Raw genomic sequence first — 18,126 nt, forward strand, 5'->3', positions numbered from 1 at the left:
TCCTCACCATGTGAATAATTGTAATTGCATGAATTTGAATTCTTTAATTATGTTAAAAGTCAATTATAAGTTTGATTGCTAATTAATTTTGATTTACACATGATTAAGTTGATTAGGACATTTGCAGATGTTACAGACATTGACATTAAGGAGGGAGGATATGTTATATCTTTTTCCGGATTTGTAATATCTTACGTAATTGGTTTTTGCTTATAATTTGATGCTTAATTACATTGCGCAATAATTCAATAAAGTAGTTCGGATTCAGCCATCTTGTGTGTTACATGTGCTCTGCATCACTATCCAACACAGTCCTATGTAAACGAGTTAAGCTTACTGGAGTACTTGAAGACCTGATAGCTCACTTCTCATCCATAGGCGATGTTGTTGTTGGAGGGGACTTCAATGCTAGTTGTTATGATACAGATAACGGTCGTGTTAATGCATGTAAATCGAATCTGCTCAAACAATTTGTAATTCGCAACTGCATAGGAAGCCCCCGCGTCGATTTCGACGCAACCGGTTCTCAATTTACCTTTATGCAAACTAAGTCTACACTTGACTATATATTTTGTACCAACTCTCTATGTAAATATGTTAAAACGTATCATGTGTTTGAGGAAGGTTCAATAAGCTGTACATCTGACCACCTTCCAGTTTCCATGGTTCTTGAGTATCATGCTAAGTATCATACTATAGACAAAGGTTTTCATTGTTTGCCAGCATGGCATAAAACAGACTCTGGTAAAATCAATGCATATCGCGATTTTGTTTCAAGTGAATGTAAAACATTGCATCATAGAAACCTTGATTGTGTTAATGATATTGATACTTTTTGCTCTGATCTCAACTGTCTGTTACACAATGCTGCATCCCAGTTTATCACTGTGTCTAAATATAAACCATACTTAAAACCAGAATGGACTCCAAAAGTTAAAGAACTCCATGACGAAGAACGTGAGACACGCAGGATTTGGATAAGTGAAGGTCGACCGCGTGGTATGGGCCACGAATCCTATAGGAACTACAAGCGCGCCAAAAGGTACTTTCGTAAAGGGCTTCAATCTGCGCACGACGACTTCCTAACCAAGGTATTTAAGGACATTGACGAAGCCTCAGAGTGTGATGTGCGGTTATTTTGGAAGCTCATCAAACGCCAAAGACCCCGTAGCTCTCGAACATATCCTGAAATAGAACTTGATGATGTCACATACTCAAACCCAGAGGATATATCCAACTGTTTCGCACAATACTTTGAACGTATATACAATCCACAGGATAATGGTACCTTTAACTCTGACTTCTCCCAATATATTGAAAATTCTTACACCAACCTGAAAACAACTACCAAAACTCTGACTGACAAATCCTTCCCAGGCGGAGATGTCACCATTGACGAAATTTCCATGATCATCAGTGAGTTAAAACACAGAAAAGCTCCTGGGTTAGACAAAATTCAGAACGAACATATAATCTACGGAGGCTTAGAACTTAAACTATGTATACAGCATCTTTTTAACTCAATCATAAAAACTGGTCAAATCCCAGACTCCTGGAAAAAAGACATTATTGTCCCTATACACAAGGGAAGCAACAAACCACGGAAATCCCCGGACAGTTATAGACCAATAGCCTTACTTCCGTGCCTTCTTAAGATTTTTGAAAAACTGTTATTAGGCAGGATAAAATCTCATGTTCTTTCTGCTATTGAATTTCCAAACACACAACAACAGGGATTCCAGCAGAAGCTCGGCTGTCTCACTGCATCTTTCAACCTCCAAGAAACCATATATCATAATATAGAGCTTGGTAGTCCGGTATACGTTGCTTTCTTGGATACACAGAAAGCATTTGACACAGTGTGGCGACATGGTCTTATGTACAAGCTGCACCGCCTGGGAGTATCTGGTCGGCTTTGGACTCTTATAGACGACTGCCATACGAATACCGCCTGTTCTGTTGTGGTAAATAACGCAAATTCGAACTGGTTTCCCGTATCTCAAGGAGTTCGTCAAGGAGGGGTACTCTCTACATTTCTTTATTTGGTTTTCATAAATGATCTACTTCAAGACATTCAAGATAAATGTCCCAATATGGGTATCTACAACATCACAAGTTCTAATCCTGCCCTTGCAGATGACATTTCCTGTCTAGGATTATATCCTGCAGCAATCCAAAACATTCTTTCCACAGCATATGACTATTCTAAAAATTGGAGACTCAAGTTCAACGCTGACAAGTCTAGTGTTCTTCGATTTTCCAAAACATCTACCAACTATGACGAGTCCAAAGTATGGTTTCTTGGTCCAGACCCTGTGTATTTATCTAACACGTACAACCATTTAGGAATTCTTCTTCAATCCAAACTCATCCATACCGAGAAAATTGAAAATGCATGCAGGAAAGGACGACAGGCTTATTTTGCCCTCCAAATACAAGAACACCTTAACCCAGTCACCATATCACGGCTTTACACCAGAATTGTACTCCCTTCGACCTTGTACGGATGTGAACTTTGGTCCAACTTACGTCAAAGGGATCTGCAAACCCTTAGCACTTTTCAACACTTCATATGCAAGCATGCTGTTGGTCTACCAAAAGACACCAGATCTGATATCTGTGAATCCTTACTTGGACTTCTTCCGATTTCGTCTGAAATTGATAAAAGAAAACTGCAATTCTTCGGCCGTTTGTGTGAACTGGATAGCAAAACTCTAACGAAACAGATTTTTCTCCATCGGCTTTTTTCTTACTTACAGTCTCCCGAACTTAAACATTATGGCTTTATCAATGACGTCATGGCTCTTTTGCATAAGTATGATCTCCATCAGTACCTCCTTATATACTTACAAGATGGTTACTTCCCCCCAAAATACATGTGGAAAAGATATGTTAAAGCAGCTGTCACCAACGTACATTTGGAATCAAGACGTCAACGGATGTACTCAGATCCGTCCTTTCTTCTCTTCAATACTATAACCGCAGGGAAATCTCCGCAAACTATCTGGGAAATTCCAAGCAACATCCACGAAATAGAAATTTGTAAATTTATTGTCAAGCTATGGACTCTTTCAGACTCTCCTCCAGAACCTTGTCCCCTCTGCGAAGAAAACTTCAGGAACATTTTCGAGCACATCTCTACAACGTTCATATTCATGCAATCTCCTACGGGGGGAAATAAAGATAGAATGAATGAATGAATGGTTGTACAGAAAGAGACTTGTACTTCTCTTTGATTTAATTTAAAAAAAAAAACAACCGTTCCATCGTTCTCTTTGAGTTTCAAAATTAAATTTTTTAAAGTCAATATTCATATCAATTATTTTATTACTTGATTATATAAAGACATCTTAATTTGCCTATATAACATTTTTTTCTTAAATAAATATTTATGAGACTGACGGTGTTTTAATTCTACGGCGTAAAAATTTGGAACGAGCAAATTTCTCAATACATGATCTGTGATGAAAGTTCTGTCAATTATCGCAGAGGAATGCAGATCATGTCACGTTGATCTGTCTAACGGTCTGTTGACAGTGATGTATTCATGTCCTGCAAATTATCTCCTCTTCAGGTCATCATTGTATTCTGATGTTCACAAAGTAATTATCTGTTAATTATGTCGACGACTAGTTAATTATGTCAAGATCTGACCCAAGCTAAAATTAAATCTCATCGTGTATATAAAGTTTTCCAGGACAATATCCAATCATTCTTCATGAATCAACTATACTTGAAACATGCAGAATTTAACTAGCCAATTCCTGGTTGCGGAAAGTAAAGCCGAGCGAGCTTTGGAGCATATAATGCTTCTGAAAGGACGCCTTCATATCCTGAAAACTGGCAAAGTAGCAGGTCCAGCATCAAGAAATAACAACTCCATGGCAGCACAACTAAGACAGACGGAAGAATTGCTGGTGCGTTATAATGAGTACTACGTGGTTAAAAAGAGAGAAGCCGAAGAACTCCTGAACCAAATTCATGGCGAAAATTGATCACTAATCAGAACAAGAAATCGGTCTGAAACTTGAGACCATTCCTGAACCCTACAGGTCAACTCGGATTGCCCCAAGCCCAGACGGAAGGAAGATGCATCGCTGAGAAAATACAAGTACCAAACGGCTCTTTTCAGAGCCACTAAATTTTTTAGAAAAGATACCTTCATTACAGTACAAAACTGTTTGTCTAATGACTGAGACAGAGGGGGTTGTCCTGTAGTCTTTGAAAGTTTCTATGTTCCTTGGCAAAAAGGTGAATTGCGTTTTGTTTACTTAAAATCGACAGAGAGAAGGTGAATTCAAAATAACTCTTTGTATTAATAAAAAAATATTTATCAAAACGAGAACATAGCGCACATGTTACATTATTCCGGAAAAAGTTGTTTTGCATTGACACTCTACAAATATGTAGCAGTAGATGTTTCCGATATATTTTCTGTGCAGCAGAAAAACATGCAACGGGCTGTTTTACTGAAAACTCTTCTTCTGCAAGGATCGATAGCACGCCTCAAGGACAATGGATTATCCGTAGTGTATTCTTGTAAAGGAATTATATTCGTTCAAAGACGCGGTTACAAGAAAAAATGGGTAGGCCTAATAATCTGCATATCCTGAGTTCATGTGATGTCTGACATGTTTTGTGGTGTCATGGTTCTGAATGTTCATGTTTATCTTAATTAATCTTATCATTTTTGTATGCTACTTGAAGACAATGAAAATAAAACATTTATATCTAATTTTCTTTTTCTTTTTTTTAATTTTATAGGCAAAAAATGAGGGGAGTAAAGCTTACACAGAACATGCATTGATTCACATGGAAACATTCTACAAACCTGTCTTCAAGGAATTGTGGCCATCCATAAGGATTTCTCTTTTGACATCATCGAAGTACTGTGCATTGTTAAATAACTATAACAGTCAAAGGAACACTGTAGAAAATGTTCTGAAAGATTTAGGGGCATATGATGCAATGGAAGAGGCAACTGTAGCTCACTCCGAATTCTTAAAGAAAGACAAAGAGCAAGGAATTGTTGAAAACAGTTCTTTACCACTTGAGACATTTTTAGATTTTCCTGAAAGAATTTCAAAGAATGAATTAGAAGACAGTAAAAATAGTCTATCTAATTCAGAAGAGGAAGAAGAGGAGGAAATTGAATCCATTGTAGGGAAAAACACCAGTTTGTATGACTTTATTCCTACAAAGAGGGTGTACTCCGAAAAGGAAATATTACACAAACAGATAGCAGACACATCAACTTTTGATGAAGGCTTGTACGAAGTTCCAGTAAAAGTTATTCAAGAGCAAACCCCAGGTCTACCAAACCAAATGAAATTCTTTGTGTTTGATAAAGGGGATGTGTCTAACTTTCCTTCTCCTAAGATGAAGCGTGGAAATGTGTTAGGTCAGCAATGGTATAGTATAAAAAAAGAAACCTACACATTAAAAAGCTTTAGAAATCGCTTCAAGAATTTTATGATTACATTTAATTACTACTCTTTAATTGACAGAACTTGTTTATGAAATTCATAATGTTTTGTAGGCTACTACTTGATGGATGCTGCCTCTTTACTTCCCGTCATTGCACTGGACGTTCAGGAGGGGGACTATGTCCTTGACCTTTGTGCGGCTCCTGGGGGGAAATCTCTGGCTATACTACAGACACTACAGACAGGTACATGTACACCTGAGTAGAGCACACTTTTTACAAAAATATAAATTTGAACTCAGTTATACATAGAATTTAAAACAAGTTAACACACTATTTTAGTAAGGTTCACTTATTTGTTATGCCTGTTTTTCTGAATTCCATGTTTGTAATGAGATTTTTATTCAAATGAAGGTCACAAAACTGCTCAGTTATTGACTCTACATAATTTTTTCTCAAGAGATATGGAAGGGAAAGTCTAAGCCAATAGCATTTTCTCCATCAAAGTAGACTTCATTGCTGTATTAGATGTGTTCATTATGTATTTTAATTTTAAAAGTTTCCTATTGCTTTAGAACTAAACATTTTACAGAGAACCTGACATGTAATGATGAATCCTATAGTAGACTTGGCAGACTTAGGGATATACTGAATTGGTATGTCGGCAGTGTCCCACCCTCAGTGATAATATCAAAGAAAGATGGCAGATTCTTCAGAGACCCTCTGTATGATAAGGTGTGTTACCATGTATCATAGCAGGCCAGCTACACAGTGCTGTTATACCAAATTAATTTAAGATGCTGAAATATTCTTTTTTGTACATTTAAAGGATGGGAGACATATATGTAGGTAGAGGCACCAATTAAAGTGAGATTCCATTACTGCCAAGCCTTTTTTATCCTGATGCTTATGTTCCCATGTAAATTGTCTGAACTAAATCATATTACTGAAACACCCTTCAAGGCCTTTGCATATCTAAATATATTTTTTATCCCAAAAATTCACCAGGCCATATGTTGCGTGCTTTCGTATCTGCTATAATTATACTTAATTGTTGTATATTTCTGACATTTCAGGTCTTGGTAGATGTACCTTGTAATACAGACAGACATGTCTTGATCAGTGAGGATAACAATCTCTTCAAACCAGGTCGGATGGAGGAGAGACTAGCACTACCCACAGAACAAAAGGAACTGCTGGTGTAGGTTTCTACATCTTAACAGATTATTTTTGTTTATGCCAAATCTGAAATCTTTTTTTTTTTTTTTTTTGAGAATTATTCACTGATGTATTTTAAACATTTTATTTCTGGTGTGAAATTTTTAGAGATGCATTATAATCAACATTCAAAAGTGATTAGGTCCTTAACTTGTGATGAATACATCATAAAATATTTTACATTATTTTTGAATGTTACTTTACAGAGCAGGAGTCCAGTCTTGTAGGCCAGGTGGAACAGTTGTATACTCGACGTGTACCCTCTCCCCAGCTCAGAATGATGGAGTTATACAAGCCACAATGGAGTATTTATGGAAGGAGACCGACATTGATGCAGTTGTGGTAGACATGAGCTATATCAGGCCAATATTCAAGAACATCTTTTCTTTCTTCCCACTGACAAAGTATGGACAATTAATTATTCCTACCCTGTCCTCCAATTTTGGACCCATGTATATTTGCAAAATAAAACGTCTAAAATAGTGTCTCATTATTTTCACATTCATTCGAGATTCAATACAAGATTAATGCCATTTTGCAATTTCTAAAGCTTTGACAATAGGGAAATAATGCTGTAAAACATGAGGCATAAAATACTTTCTTCATTTCTTAGCTACGTTGTTGGGTGCTGGCAATGCCATTACTGGCCAATTTTTATACCTAATTGACCAAAAGGGAAGGGGAGTATGTCTTGCTGATACCATCTGCTTAATACATGCGAGTTATCATTCTGGGAGATGAGATTTTTTAGAATTACACATGCTCAAGAAGGTAAATCCATTGATTTAACAGTGCTGATGCACTGTTCATTGCAGAGGAGAAAAATATGACGGGCCAGACCAGGATTTGAACCTGGGTCCCCTGAATTACTAGTCGGGTACTCTACTAACAAATTTCTGTATAGCCTCTGGCAATGGATTTCAGAAATTTATGGCATAACCCTTTCATTTGAACAGTATTGAACCCAAAATATACTTTGTCAAACGTTTAGTTAAAAATGGCTCACTAGTTCTTGAGAAGAAGTCGAAATTAAATTCAAAAAGTTTACACACAGACTTACAACTAAACAAAAGCCAGACAAAAGGTCACATGACCCTTCGGCTCAGGTGAACTAAAAATGGATACAAATTAATATAAATTCAACAACAGTTTAATTCATCTGGTAAGCATGTCAAAAGTTGATCATCACAAATACAATTGTAAGTAGGACAAATTATGTAATTATACTCAATGATAAAGATTCAAAAACATGTTTTATTTACATTTACTGGTACAACTTCCCTCTATGGATAATACATTATTCTTTATATAAAATACTACTTGAACATGCAATTGCATAAAAAAAATCAATTGCTTCTTTTAAATAGCAGAGAAAATTGTTGCTCATAATTAAACATTAATAATAAATGCATTATATGTACAATTAGCAATAGTTAAAATTATATGCATCATCAGCAGATGTTATCACTAAATAAGACAACCATACACAGCATCTCTTGTGAATAAATTATATCACACGAAGCATTTTAAAATCTGTTATCAAACACCATAGTAAAACCTCCAATTTCTAGAAAGAAAGAAACGTCGGATCAATAACATGGCAATGGCCAGTCCAATTAGGAATATCATCACAGTGGAGAAACTTAGTCCGGATTGTCTCTGGTGATGTTCCCTCAGCTCTGCACTCTGTCCCACTCTCCCCGCCGGTACTGCTGGCCTGGGGCTGTCCCCCACCAGCCTCTGTCTCAGTCCCTCTTCTGACCTTTGACCTGTTGACCCCAGAGCTGAACTGCTTGCTTCAGGTGATAATAAAGGTGTTGACTCAGGATTGGAATTGGCCTCCGATGTAAAACTTTGAGGTTCCTGTGTAGAATTCCCTGGTCCTTGAGAAGAGGCCTCAACTGAGGCATCTCTGTCATTTGTAACATTGTCTTCTGTGGTTGATGATGAATTTTTATTTGCACTTTGAGATGAGTTTTGAGTACTGGCAGCTGTTGGCGTCTGAGACTTCACCGATTGAGAATTAGCCTGAGTTTTGTCCTGTGGAGGTTGAGGCTGGCCTGCTCGTACATCAGATGGAATTGCTTGTGATGGGAGATTCATGGCTTGCTGTGTTGGTACAGAAGAAGTCATCTGCCCAGGAAAAACCATTGAGGGAGGGACTGGGGGTCTACCCATCATAAAAGGATTCATCTGCCATTGCTGCATATAGACATTCTGTGAACTATTTTGTTGACCTGGAGGAAGCATTCCTGGTATAAATGGAGGGGGTAAAGGAAACCGGGGGACATTGACACTTCCATCAATTCCTTGTGGCATCTGGAAAGGAGGCATATTGGGCATGCACATGAAAGGAGAGGGAAATGGAAATCCATTGCTAAATGTTGGGTTTGTGGTGTTAGCTGGCATTTGAGGAATTGCTTGTTGTTGTTCATTAGACTGAGGTGTAGGAGTTGTCTCACCATTGCTTCCACTTTTTCCCTCACCAGGTTTTTTCTCTGCCTAAAAGATGTAAACTATATATTAAATCTGAATTCTTTAGATTTTTCTGGAGATTGGACATTCATCTTTCTTCACTTTGATTTCTATGGCCAGTTGTTTACCATTCATGGAAATTGACTGGAAACTAGTGTTGTCAAATCGGTTGAAAATCAGAATCGATTAATCGGTAGCATCGGTTGACCCTAACCAACTGATCATCGGTCAATAATCGAATCGGTAACCCTTTGCATAAAATAGGCACTATATTTCATATAAAATTTAGAATTTTATTTTTAAATAATGTAAGTAAAGGTGCATTGTACAGATCGAAATTCTAAAAACAGTATATATGCAGTTTGAATAACAATTTCAGTAGGCCTAATACAGATTTTTGCATGATTAGGAATTACTTGGCCTGGGAAACATAAGCATTGACAGATCAGGTTTTAATTTACAAGATCATCTAAAATACCGGTTTATATGTGGAATTCATTTTTTAAACTGTTATGACTTAATATCGCAAATCCTTGTGAATTCGTATGATATGAAAAGTGAATTACCCCAAATACTGAAAACTTATATATATCTCCTAAATATCAAGGTGTGCTATGTAAAATTTCGGCGGCCATTTTGAAGTGGCGAATAATTATGTCCCTTGACTGTAGTTTAGTTTCTTCAGTTTAGAAATACAATTATCATTATCTTGTGATTTATTTTAAACAGATTTTAAGTCCATGTATTTTAAAATAGGTATTAAAGGACAACACTTGGAAGATATATATTTTGATAACAAGAGCCTGTTCTTGAAATAAAAATGAGAAAACTATAAAAAAAGATATGTGCTGAAATACATCGATTAATCGATTGTTTAAATCTCCAATCGATTGTCTAAAATTGACAGCCTTTCCGACCGATCGATTATAAATCGATCGTCGTGACAACACTACTGGAAACTCTCTGTATATTTAAGTGACTGACTGATTCTTTTACATACCTGGAAGTTAATCTGACTGGCCAGTTCCTTGGCCTCTTGTGATGTCCTTTTAGATTCCTCTGTTTCTTCAGTCATTGGCTTTAATATACAATTAATGTTACCACACGTAGAACACTTCCATTCTTTGCTCCTACAGAATTAGAAATATCAAGTTTAAAACTTATTTTTGTTTGATCTCTAAAAAGATCAAACAACGAACAGCTTTCACTTTTACAAGAATTATTTCCCTGTGCGGAGTCAATCTAGGGTCAACTGGCATACAACATAACTTTTCCTCTTTAACATTACCAATTTTATGGGGCAAAGTCTTACAAATGAAATCTGTATGAATGGATTCATTTATATGCTTTTTATGTTGCCCCATACCATGACAAGCATTATGCCAATTACGGAAGATTTTAAACTCCTATGAATGTGAATTTTTTTTCTCTCAAAATTTCAAATCTCCTTGTGCTGAGTTTTACCTGTTGGCGAGTTTCTTCCTCTCCTCTGGTGAGTAGTCCAGGGATCCTATAGCTCCCGCACCGTGTGTAGGCATGAACCCGATAATGGCCAAAAGGGCTGTCCTGACTGGAAGTAAAAGGTTCCATAAATATAACTTTATGTGTCAACAAGTTTCTCTTTCCCATTTTTTAATACAATGTATATAAAATTACACTTTTTTAAAAAGAAGATGAAATTAAAAAAGGGACAAGTGAATAGAGAAATAAATATTTTTCATCTCCTAAGTGAAGAATGGTACACTGTGCATGTACGAGGGTTGATCCAAAAGTTCGTGGAATTTTTTTCTAAAATCTTATCATGATTTGATGAAAGGAAACAACAGGCATATTCATAATATAGAGTCATAATGCAATAATATTTGAAACTTTCGTCAATTTCCAGTTACCAATGAGGCCACACGAGCTTTCTGAAAATGGATAGTTGTGGAACCCGGGGGAGACTTTGACATAACGTCAAGTTAGATATGTCACGTCATGCTATAAAAGCAACTGGTCCTAATGTCCAATTTGAATATGTAATTCTACAAAATGCTGTCCTTGTCTCCTTTTTTTTCTCAAGAAAAACCCGTGTATCTTCTCGCACTAGCTTATCTTCATTTTTCACTCATATTTTAAAAATACTCCCATCTGTCCATATGATAGTCAATTTCAGTAGCAATGTCGAAAACAGTATGGCAGCCAACAACGTCTATGAACGTTTATTAGGGGGATACGCACTTAAAACAGAGCCTCCAAAAAGCGATCACACCTTTAATCAACGTCCATAGAAGTTCTGTTTTCTTAAACTTATTATGCCATTCGAAAACCAGTAACTAAATGCATTTTCCCCAAGCCTTTTGTCAATTATATACACGTTTAAGATAGTTTCAAAAAACGTATGACTTGACCGAACTTTGACGTTGTCTAACAACTTAAAGATAAGTAATAAATCACCAATTAATAAACTAAATATCCAGTAAAACTCTCACACAAAGGTTTATAAAAGATCAAGCAATCGTAATAATGACATAATTTTTGATTTATATACCACTTAGGGTGGTTTACTTATCATTTCACGTATTAAGAAATAAGAATTAAAATGAAAATAAACGCATTAATGTCTCCCCCGCATTTCCAAACAACCGTTTCTATGGCAACTGCCATAGAGTTACTATCAAAGATATTTAAACTGTTTTTTAATTCAAAATATTCATCAAGAGTCTATATTTTCATTTGTAATTTTCAACCAATTCCACTTAAAAACTAGTGCTAATTGTAACGGGGACCGTTACAGATGTTCCCCAAACGCTCCCCATTTCCCTTTTGGTGCCATATTCCCTGTTAGCTTCATTAAATAAGACAAACTTTATGCATTTGAGACTTTAACAACGTTTACCCAGAAGGGTACCAAGTTCATTCAAATTTTAGCATTGCACGCGTGCGCATGTGAATGCATGTGCGTAATGACCATATCATCTTGTCTACACAATCTATATACTTTAATATACTAAATATTAAAGTATTTAATCCAAAAGTATTAAAAAAATACGCTCATTCAAGTGTACATGTATTTTTGGATTTACTCATTTCACGTGCACGCACGTGCATACATGAGCATGGTGACATACCTTCTTGTAGAAGTCTATTACATCTATTTATGTTCTAAATCCCACTCCGTTTGGTTGAAAACCAAGGGAGTTATAGCTTATTAAAGTTTCAGCCAATCAGATTGCAGCGTACGTTCACGCACGTGTATGGATGTGCATAGTGATCATGCCTTCTTGTAGAAGTCCATTATATCTACCTATGTTCCAAATCTCATTCTGTTTGGTTGAAAACTAAGGGCCTGATAGCTATTTAAAGTTTAAGCCAATCAGATTGCAGCGCACGTACCCGCACGTGTATGGATGTGCATGGTGAACATACCTTCTTGTAGAAGTCTGTTATATCTATCTATATTCCAAATCCCATCCTGTTTGGTTGAAAACCAAGGGAGTGATAGCTATTTAAAGTTTAAGCCAATCAGATTGCAGCGCACGTACACACACGTGTATGGATGTGCATGGTGAACATACCTTCTTGTAGAAGTCTGTTATATCTATCTATATTCCAAATCCCATCCTGTTTGGTTGAAAACCAAGGGAGTTATAGCTATTTAAAGTTTCAGCCAATCAGATTGCAGCGCACGTGCATACACGTGTTTTCTTGATAATTGCTATATATCATGTTGTAGAATATCTTAATGCATGGCTATGTTCAAAATTTCAAAGGATTTCATAAAAAAACAAGAAAGATATTGAGACTTTAGTTTCAGCCATCAGAGCGAAGCGCACATGCATGCGCGTGAGATCTTGCTATTTTGACCATGTCATATTGTCTATGCTACTACTATATCCTTATATTATGAGTTTCAAAGTATTTCATCAAAAAGGTAAAAATTTATGCCTATATCAATTAAATCGGTCATTTCACGTGTTGCTCGTGAGCGCTCTTGCAAGCACGTGCACACAAAATGGCATGTTGACAATGTCATCTTATCTACATTTATGATATGTCTATATATTCTAAATATCAATGCATTACATCGAAAAATGTAAAAGTTACGGCAATTTCAAGTATATTGGTCATTTCACGTGTTGCACGTGCGCGCAAAATGACCTTCGTTCCGCAAATCTACATAACATGCCTACTTACCCTAAAAAGGTTTCCCCTTAATCGGATGTGTACTTTACAAGATCATTCGCGGACAAAATTTTCCCGAGAAGAAAAATAATAATAACTAGAGCAAAGCTCGTTGCAAAGCAAGGAGTAGGTCTTCCGTCATGTTTGACCGGAAGTGGCTTTCATTTTTAACAGAAATGAGAAATAACGTCCAAAAAAGGTTTGATTCCTCTAAATCCATGTTAATTATTGCAAAAATAAGCCATTTTCTGTTACTTCCGGTTTGACCGGAAGTGACGACGACGGACGGAAAATTAATTATAATGCTCCCAGAGACATATGTTACCAGAAAACTTGTCAAGAACGGCAAAAATACGCGTTTTCCGACTACTTCCGGTTTGACCGGAAGTGACGACGCCGGACGTATTTTGACGACTTCACTAGATAAAGCTTGACATTTTGAACAATTTTGCTTCTTTGACGTATCAAAAATTCTCAATACTTTTTGAGATATAAAGGAAAAAATTTCGGCCCCTCCAAGCCCCTGATTTAAGGGGCCAGCCCTTTTTTTGAGATGTCATTTGAAAGATCTTGAAATTCTACACCTTTTTTGTTCTACATGCTTTAACAAAATATTTCTAGGTAAAAAGTTATCGTTGAAAAAGTGGTTAAAATTTTGAAATTCTTGATAGGACTATTTACGGGCCATAGCGAGCGTCGGTGCTTCGTACTTCCGGTAAAAATGATATACTTAGTGCACTTCTCCAAAAGTTGCTCTAGCATCACTGAAAATTTCAAGCTTCTGTGTTAAGTGCTTTTTGAGAAAACTGCCGGACAAAATGACCCTCTAAAAATCACTAAATCGCAGAAAACTCCGAACCGGAAGTGACGTCATCAAAATAAAAAAATATATATCTAGATTTTTTTATGTTCTATCAGACCTGAAAGTTTCATGAAAATCGATCGAGCTGTTCTCGAGAAATCGCGCGTACAAAATCGGTAAGAAAAAAAAACAATAATAATAAAAATAGTGGAAAAGAAACCTAAGAAAAACAATAAGGTCTTCCGCTGAAGACGGAAGACCTTAACTAGATCTTTTTGTCGTTCAACAAAAACGGAGGGCTTTTCGACCCCTTGAAATTAAGAATCTTAACAGAAAAATCAATATTTTAAATGATTTATCGAAAAAAATTGCAGAAGTTCTTTTGAGATCAATACGAAATTGGAAACATAACCATTCTTTTTCTACATCAGTGTCTACTCAAAGAGACATAACTCTTTTGTGGTTATTAAACAGATTCGAAAATGTACTGTTTTTCAATCCACTAAAACTCCTCTAAGGGGATAAAAATTGACACCACGGCCCATAATTTTTTAATTGTACTCTTTATGCTTGATGTAATACGAAAATTAGTTTGAAGATTGGTTGAGAATTAAAAATGTTACAGAGGAAGAACCGTTTTCTGCACTGACCCCTTAAATCCCTTCTATTTTTAGGGATAATTATTTTCATGACCTTTCCACCTGGAGACAATGCTAGAGTCAATATTCATATGATATTTCACGAGAATTGCTTGCCTACCGTTTTAGATAATGGAACAAGCGTGATTTCAAATTTAACATAGAAATCTCCATAGGCAATTTTGAGGAACTCATAAAACCGGAAGTACTCTTCAAATGCATACCAAAATTAAAACTTAGAGAGCATATTAGACTCCAAACATGTCAACGAAGAGAGATAACTCTTACATCAGCATTTTTGAAAAGACATAAAAATACAATATTTTACGTCTCTAAAACTCCTATAAGGGGTCAAAAAGTGACCCCACGGACCATAATTTTTAGATTGTCCTCTTTAAGCTAAACCCAAATCGGAAAACTTTTTGAAAATTCATTGAGAAATAAAAAAGTTACAGGTAAAGGTCTGTTTTAAATGTTGACCCCTAAAAATCCCTTATTTTCTAAAATTTGGATTTCATAATCTTATGAAGTCGAAACAGTGTCAGAGTCATTATGTATGCAAAATATTACAAGAAAATCTTAATTACTTTAAGAGATAATGTTACATAACTGATTACATTTTAGCATAAAAATTCAAAGACCCATAAAACCGGAAGTTCAGGTCTGATTGATATGAAACTTACAGGATATGTTCTACTAATTAGTTTAAACATATTTACATCCTTAAAAAAAATTTTGTAACGTTATTATGACTTTCAAAAAATTCCTCCCCCCTTCTTCAATGTTTGAGGTCTTATATCTCGAAAAGTATAAGTGGTCAAAAATCACGTACGCGCACTTTTTTATAGGATTAGGTCTCTAGAATTCATATTTTAAATTTGGGAGTCTAGACACTGAAATTAGAAATATTTTTGGCCTCTTTAGAAATTTCAGTTTACCTTTTGTAGAAACCGGAAATGACAAGACCGGAAGTATAAAATATTACAGACAGGACATTTTTACATAAGCTATTTAATAGTTATAAAATATAATACCTATTTTTAAAGGTACTCCAGAAAATCTGAGCAAAAGAATTGCTAAGTATAATAATAATAATAACTAGATACGATCTCGTTGCGAGCAACGAGAGGTCTTCCGTCCGATTTCGAAAAAAAAAAACTTTGTAAAATCTAGCTGAAAAGGTAAAAAAAAAATATTACACGCAGGGGGGGATTGAATCCAAGTCGGCAGCATGAAAATCCAACGCGCTAAATATTACGTACTCTGTCGGGACCTCTGCTCTAAATCTTCTTGTATATACCTCTGTATAACAGTGCTTTTGTCTTAGAATTATAAAAGCTAGTCACTATTCATAAATTCGCGCCAAACGCCACGAGTTAATCTTCGCGCCTTTTCTTTGGAATGTTCTATTTAATAAGTGTGATATCTTTAATGAAATTAAAAAAAACGTTCATTTAGCCTAAAACTTGATGATTAGAAAGTATATTTAATACATTTCACAAACTCCATATAGTATGTAAGGAAGTAACACTAAAACAGTGAAATGGCTATGAATTTTAACTTTTTTTTAAAATTTCATGTTAAAGTGAACTCGCTAAAGTGAACTATCCCAATTAGTTAAATAAAAACATTCATGAAGAGATTGAAAGTTTTCGTAAAAAAAAAAAAAAAAAAGGCTCGCCTTACGACGGTCAAGGAATTGGATATCGTTTGTGCTCAATAACTTGAATAAGATCTTTGAGACAATAATGGTAATATAAACTCTATTAAGCGATCTTTAAAAAAAATATGGTTATCTTATTTTGTCTTTTTTATTAGCTTAATATGGCACAAGTGTGCATGGGAAAAACAGTGGATAAGTTTTATACTTACTGTATTCATTGATATCCTTCTTGAAAAACTACTACATTGTACTTATAACAATGATTAATGAGCTGAAGATATTAGGTATCGAATTTCATTTGCACATTTAGTCTTTTCTTTTTCTACTTTGAGAATCAACCAAAACCAATTATAGAAGACGTTTAAGAAGAATTTAGTTTGATACAGGATTGTAACATAACTACAACGTGAAAATCCAAGTATTCCTTTACATTTCATTTATCCTTATGTTACTTTCGTTCAAGCAAATGCTCGACTGCCTCAGTAAACCCCTATTGCGAAATGTCGGAGTTGACAGAGAGAGCGGCCATTTTGAAACGCTTCAAATTTTTAAATGCTAATATCTAGAGTTTAGATTTATCAATATTCAAACAAATTATATAGTAAGCATTATAAGAAAGGTTTCTATTAACATACAAAAAATAAACGAAAAATATTGAAAAACAAAAAAAATTTTAAAATTAGACTTTTTAAATTAGCTTCCAGTAGTGAGCGGAAGTAATGACGACAAACGAAAAGTCGCGTCCTGGATAGTATTTATCATCATCTATAATATCTGAAAGTTTCACTTTGATATCTTTTACCGTTCTTGAGAAAATCCGTGGACAAAAGAAATCAGAAAAAGGTCTGTAACTTGGCACCGGAAGCGAATTTCCAAAAAATCTCTCAGATGTATCAAATTCATTTAACAAAACATCTGTCCCGAAAATTTCATATAATTCCATCCAGTACTCTTTGAGAAATCGCGTCAGAAAAATAATAATAATAATAATAAGAAACAATAGAATCGCTATAAGGTCTTCCGTTAAGACGGAAGACCTTAATAATAATAATAATAAACAAGACGAAAACAATAGGTCTTTTCGACAAAAGTCGAAAAGCCCTAATAATAAGAAACAGAGTAAAAACAATATGTTCCCCAACTTTGTTTGGGGAACATAATAAATAAAATATGAAAAAATTCCACAAACTTTTGGATCAACCCTCGTATATATTGTGTAATGTATATTCATAAATTAATTAACTAAAAAAATTCTTTTGGAGCAATTCTACTTTTAGTGATATTTATTGTAAATCTTCCAGTCATTGTTCAATAAATTTTTAAATCCTAAATTTACAAATATAAAAAAAAAATGTATAAATAAAATCTTACTTGACCAGGAGGGTTGCCATGACTCCGGGTGATGTCCTGAGATACTCAGGCAAATTTTCTTGTTGGTCTCAAATCTCCCATTTGGCTGTAAAAAATATGATAACTAGATCAAATTTATTCTACATACATGTATATGAACAACTGAATTATTTTTCTTTAAATTGCATAGTGGGCTATTGTTTCTGTGAAGATAATAAGTATGTCAAGTGATGCATCTTATAAAGGCAATATGTCAATTTATTTTATGTCCAATATTTCATTAATATGATATCAAAAATTTCAATTTTTTTCCCACAAAGCATTTTCCTTTACTGCACTTGTCCCTTTTCTATATCAATCTTAAAATTATAAGCCAAGAATCACAAGTATT

At 35.1% G+C, this 18,126-nt stretch overlaps 2 protein-coding genes across 2 annotated transcripts; one reads left to right on the forward strand and one right to left on the reverse strand.

Annotated features, from left to right (window-relative positions):
- Positions 1-4,425: 4,425 nt before the first annotated feature.
- On the forward strand, positions 4,426-7,130 carry LOC134259487 (5-methylcytosine rRNA methyltransferase NSUN4-like). Its single transcript, XM_062742064.1, has 6 exons — positions 4,426-4,586; positions 4,765-5,401; positions 5,540-5,671; positions 6,018-6,160; positions 6,502-6,626; positions 6,850-7,130. The coding sequence occupies exons 1-6, from the start codon at positions 4,452-4,454 to the stop codon at positions 7,124-7,126; spliced, it is 1,449 nt and encodes a 482-aa protein (XP_062598048.1). The 5' UTR covers positions 4,426-4,451; the 3' UTR covers positions 7,127-7,130.
- An 868-nt stretch (positions 7,131-7,998) lies between these two features.
- LOC134259488 (uncharacterized) lies at positions 7,999-17,841 on the reverse strand (the record flags this gene model as incomplete). The annotated part of the gene is made up of 4 exons (XM_062742066.1): positions 7,999-9,145; positions 10,119-10,248; positions 10,583-10,688; positions 17,757-17,841. Coding segments are annotated over 4 exons (1,284 nt in total), but the record flags the coding sequence as incomplete, so codon positions are not given.
- Between the last annotated feature and the right edge of the window lie 285 nt (positions 17,842-18,126).

Source organism: Saccostrea cucullata, unplaced genomic scaffold (genome assembly GCF_032062105.1).
Source record: "Saccostrea cucullata isolate Sc308-1 unplaced genomic scaffold, CSIRO_AGI_Scuc_v1 ctg12850, whole genome shotgun sequence".
In the NCBI taxonomy this organism is placed as follows: Eukaryota; Metazoa; Mollusca; class Bivalvia; order Ostreida; family Ostreidae; genus Saccostrea; species Saccostrea cuccullata.

What these genes read in the sequence shown, in the direction of transcription:
- LOC134259487 (XM_062742064.1), top strand. Translation starts at nt 4,452, where the DNA reads ATGCAACGGGCTGTTTTACTGAAAACTCTTCTTCTGCAAGGATCGATA. An exon ending in GCGGTTACAAGAAAAAATGG is followed by an intron (nt 4,587 to 4,764) that starts GTAGGCCTAATA and finishes TTAATTTTATAG; the next exon opens with GCAAAAAATGAGGGGAGTAA. An exon ending in GAAGCGTGGAAATGTGTTAG is followed by an intron (nt 5,402 to 5,539) that starts GTCAGCAATGGT and finishes AATGTTTTGTAG; the next exon opens with GCTACTACTTGATGGATGCT.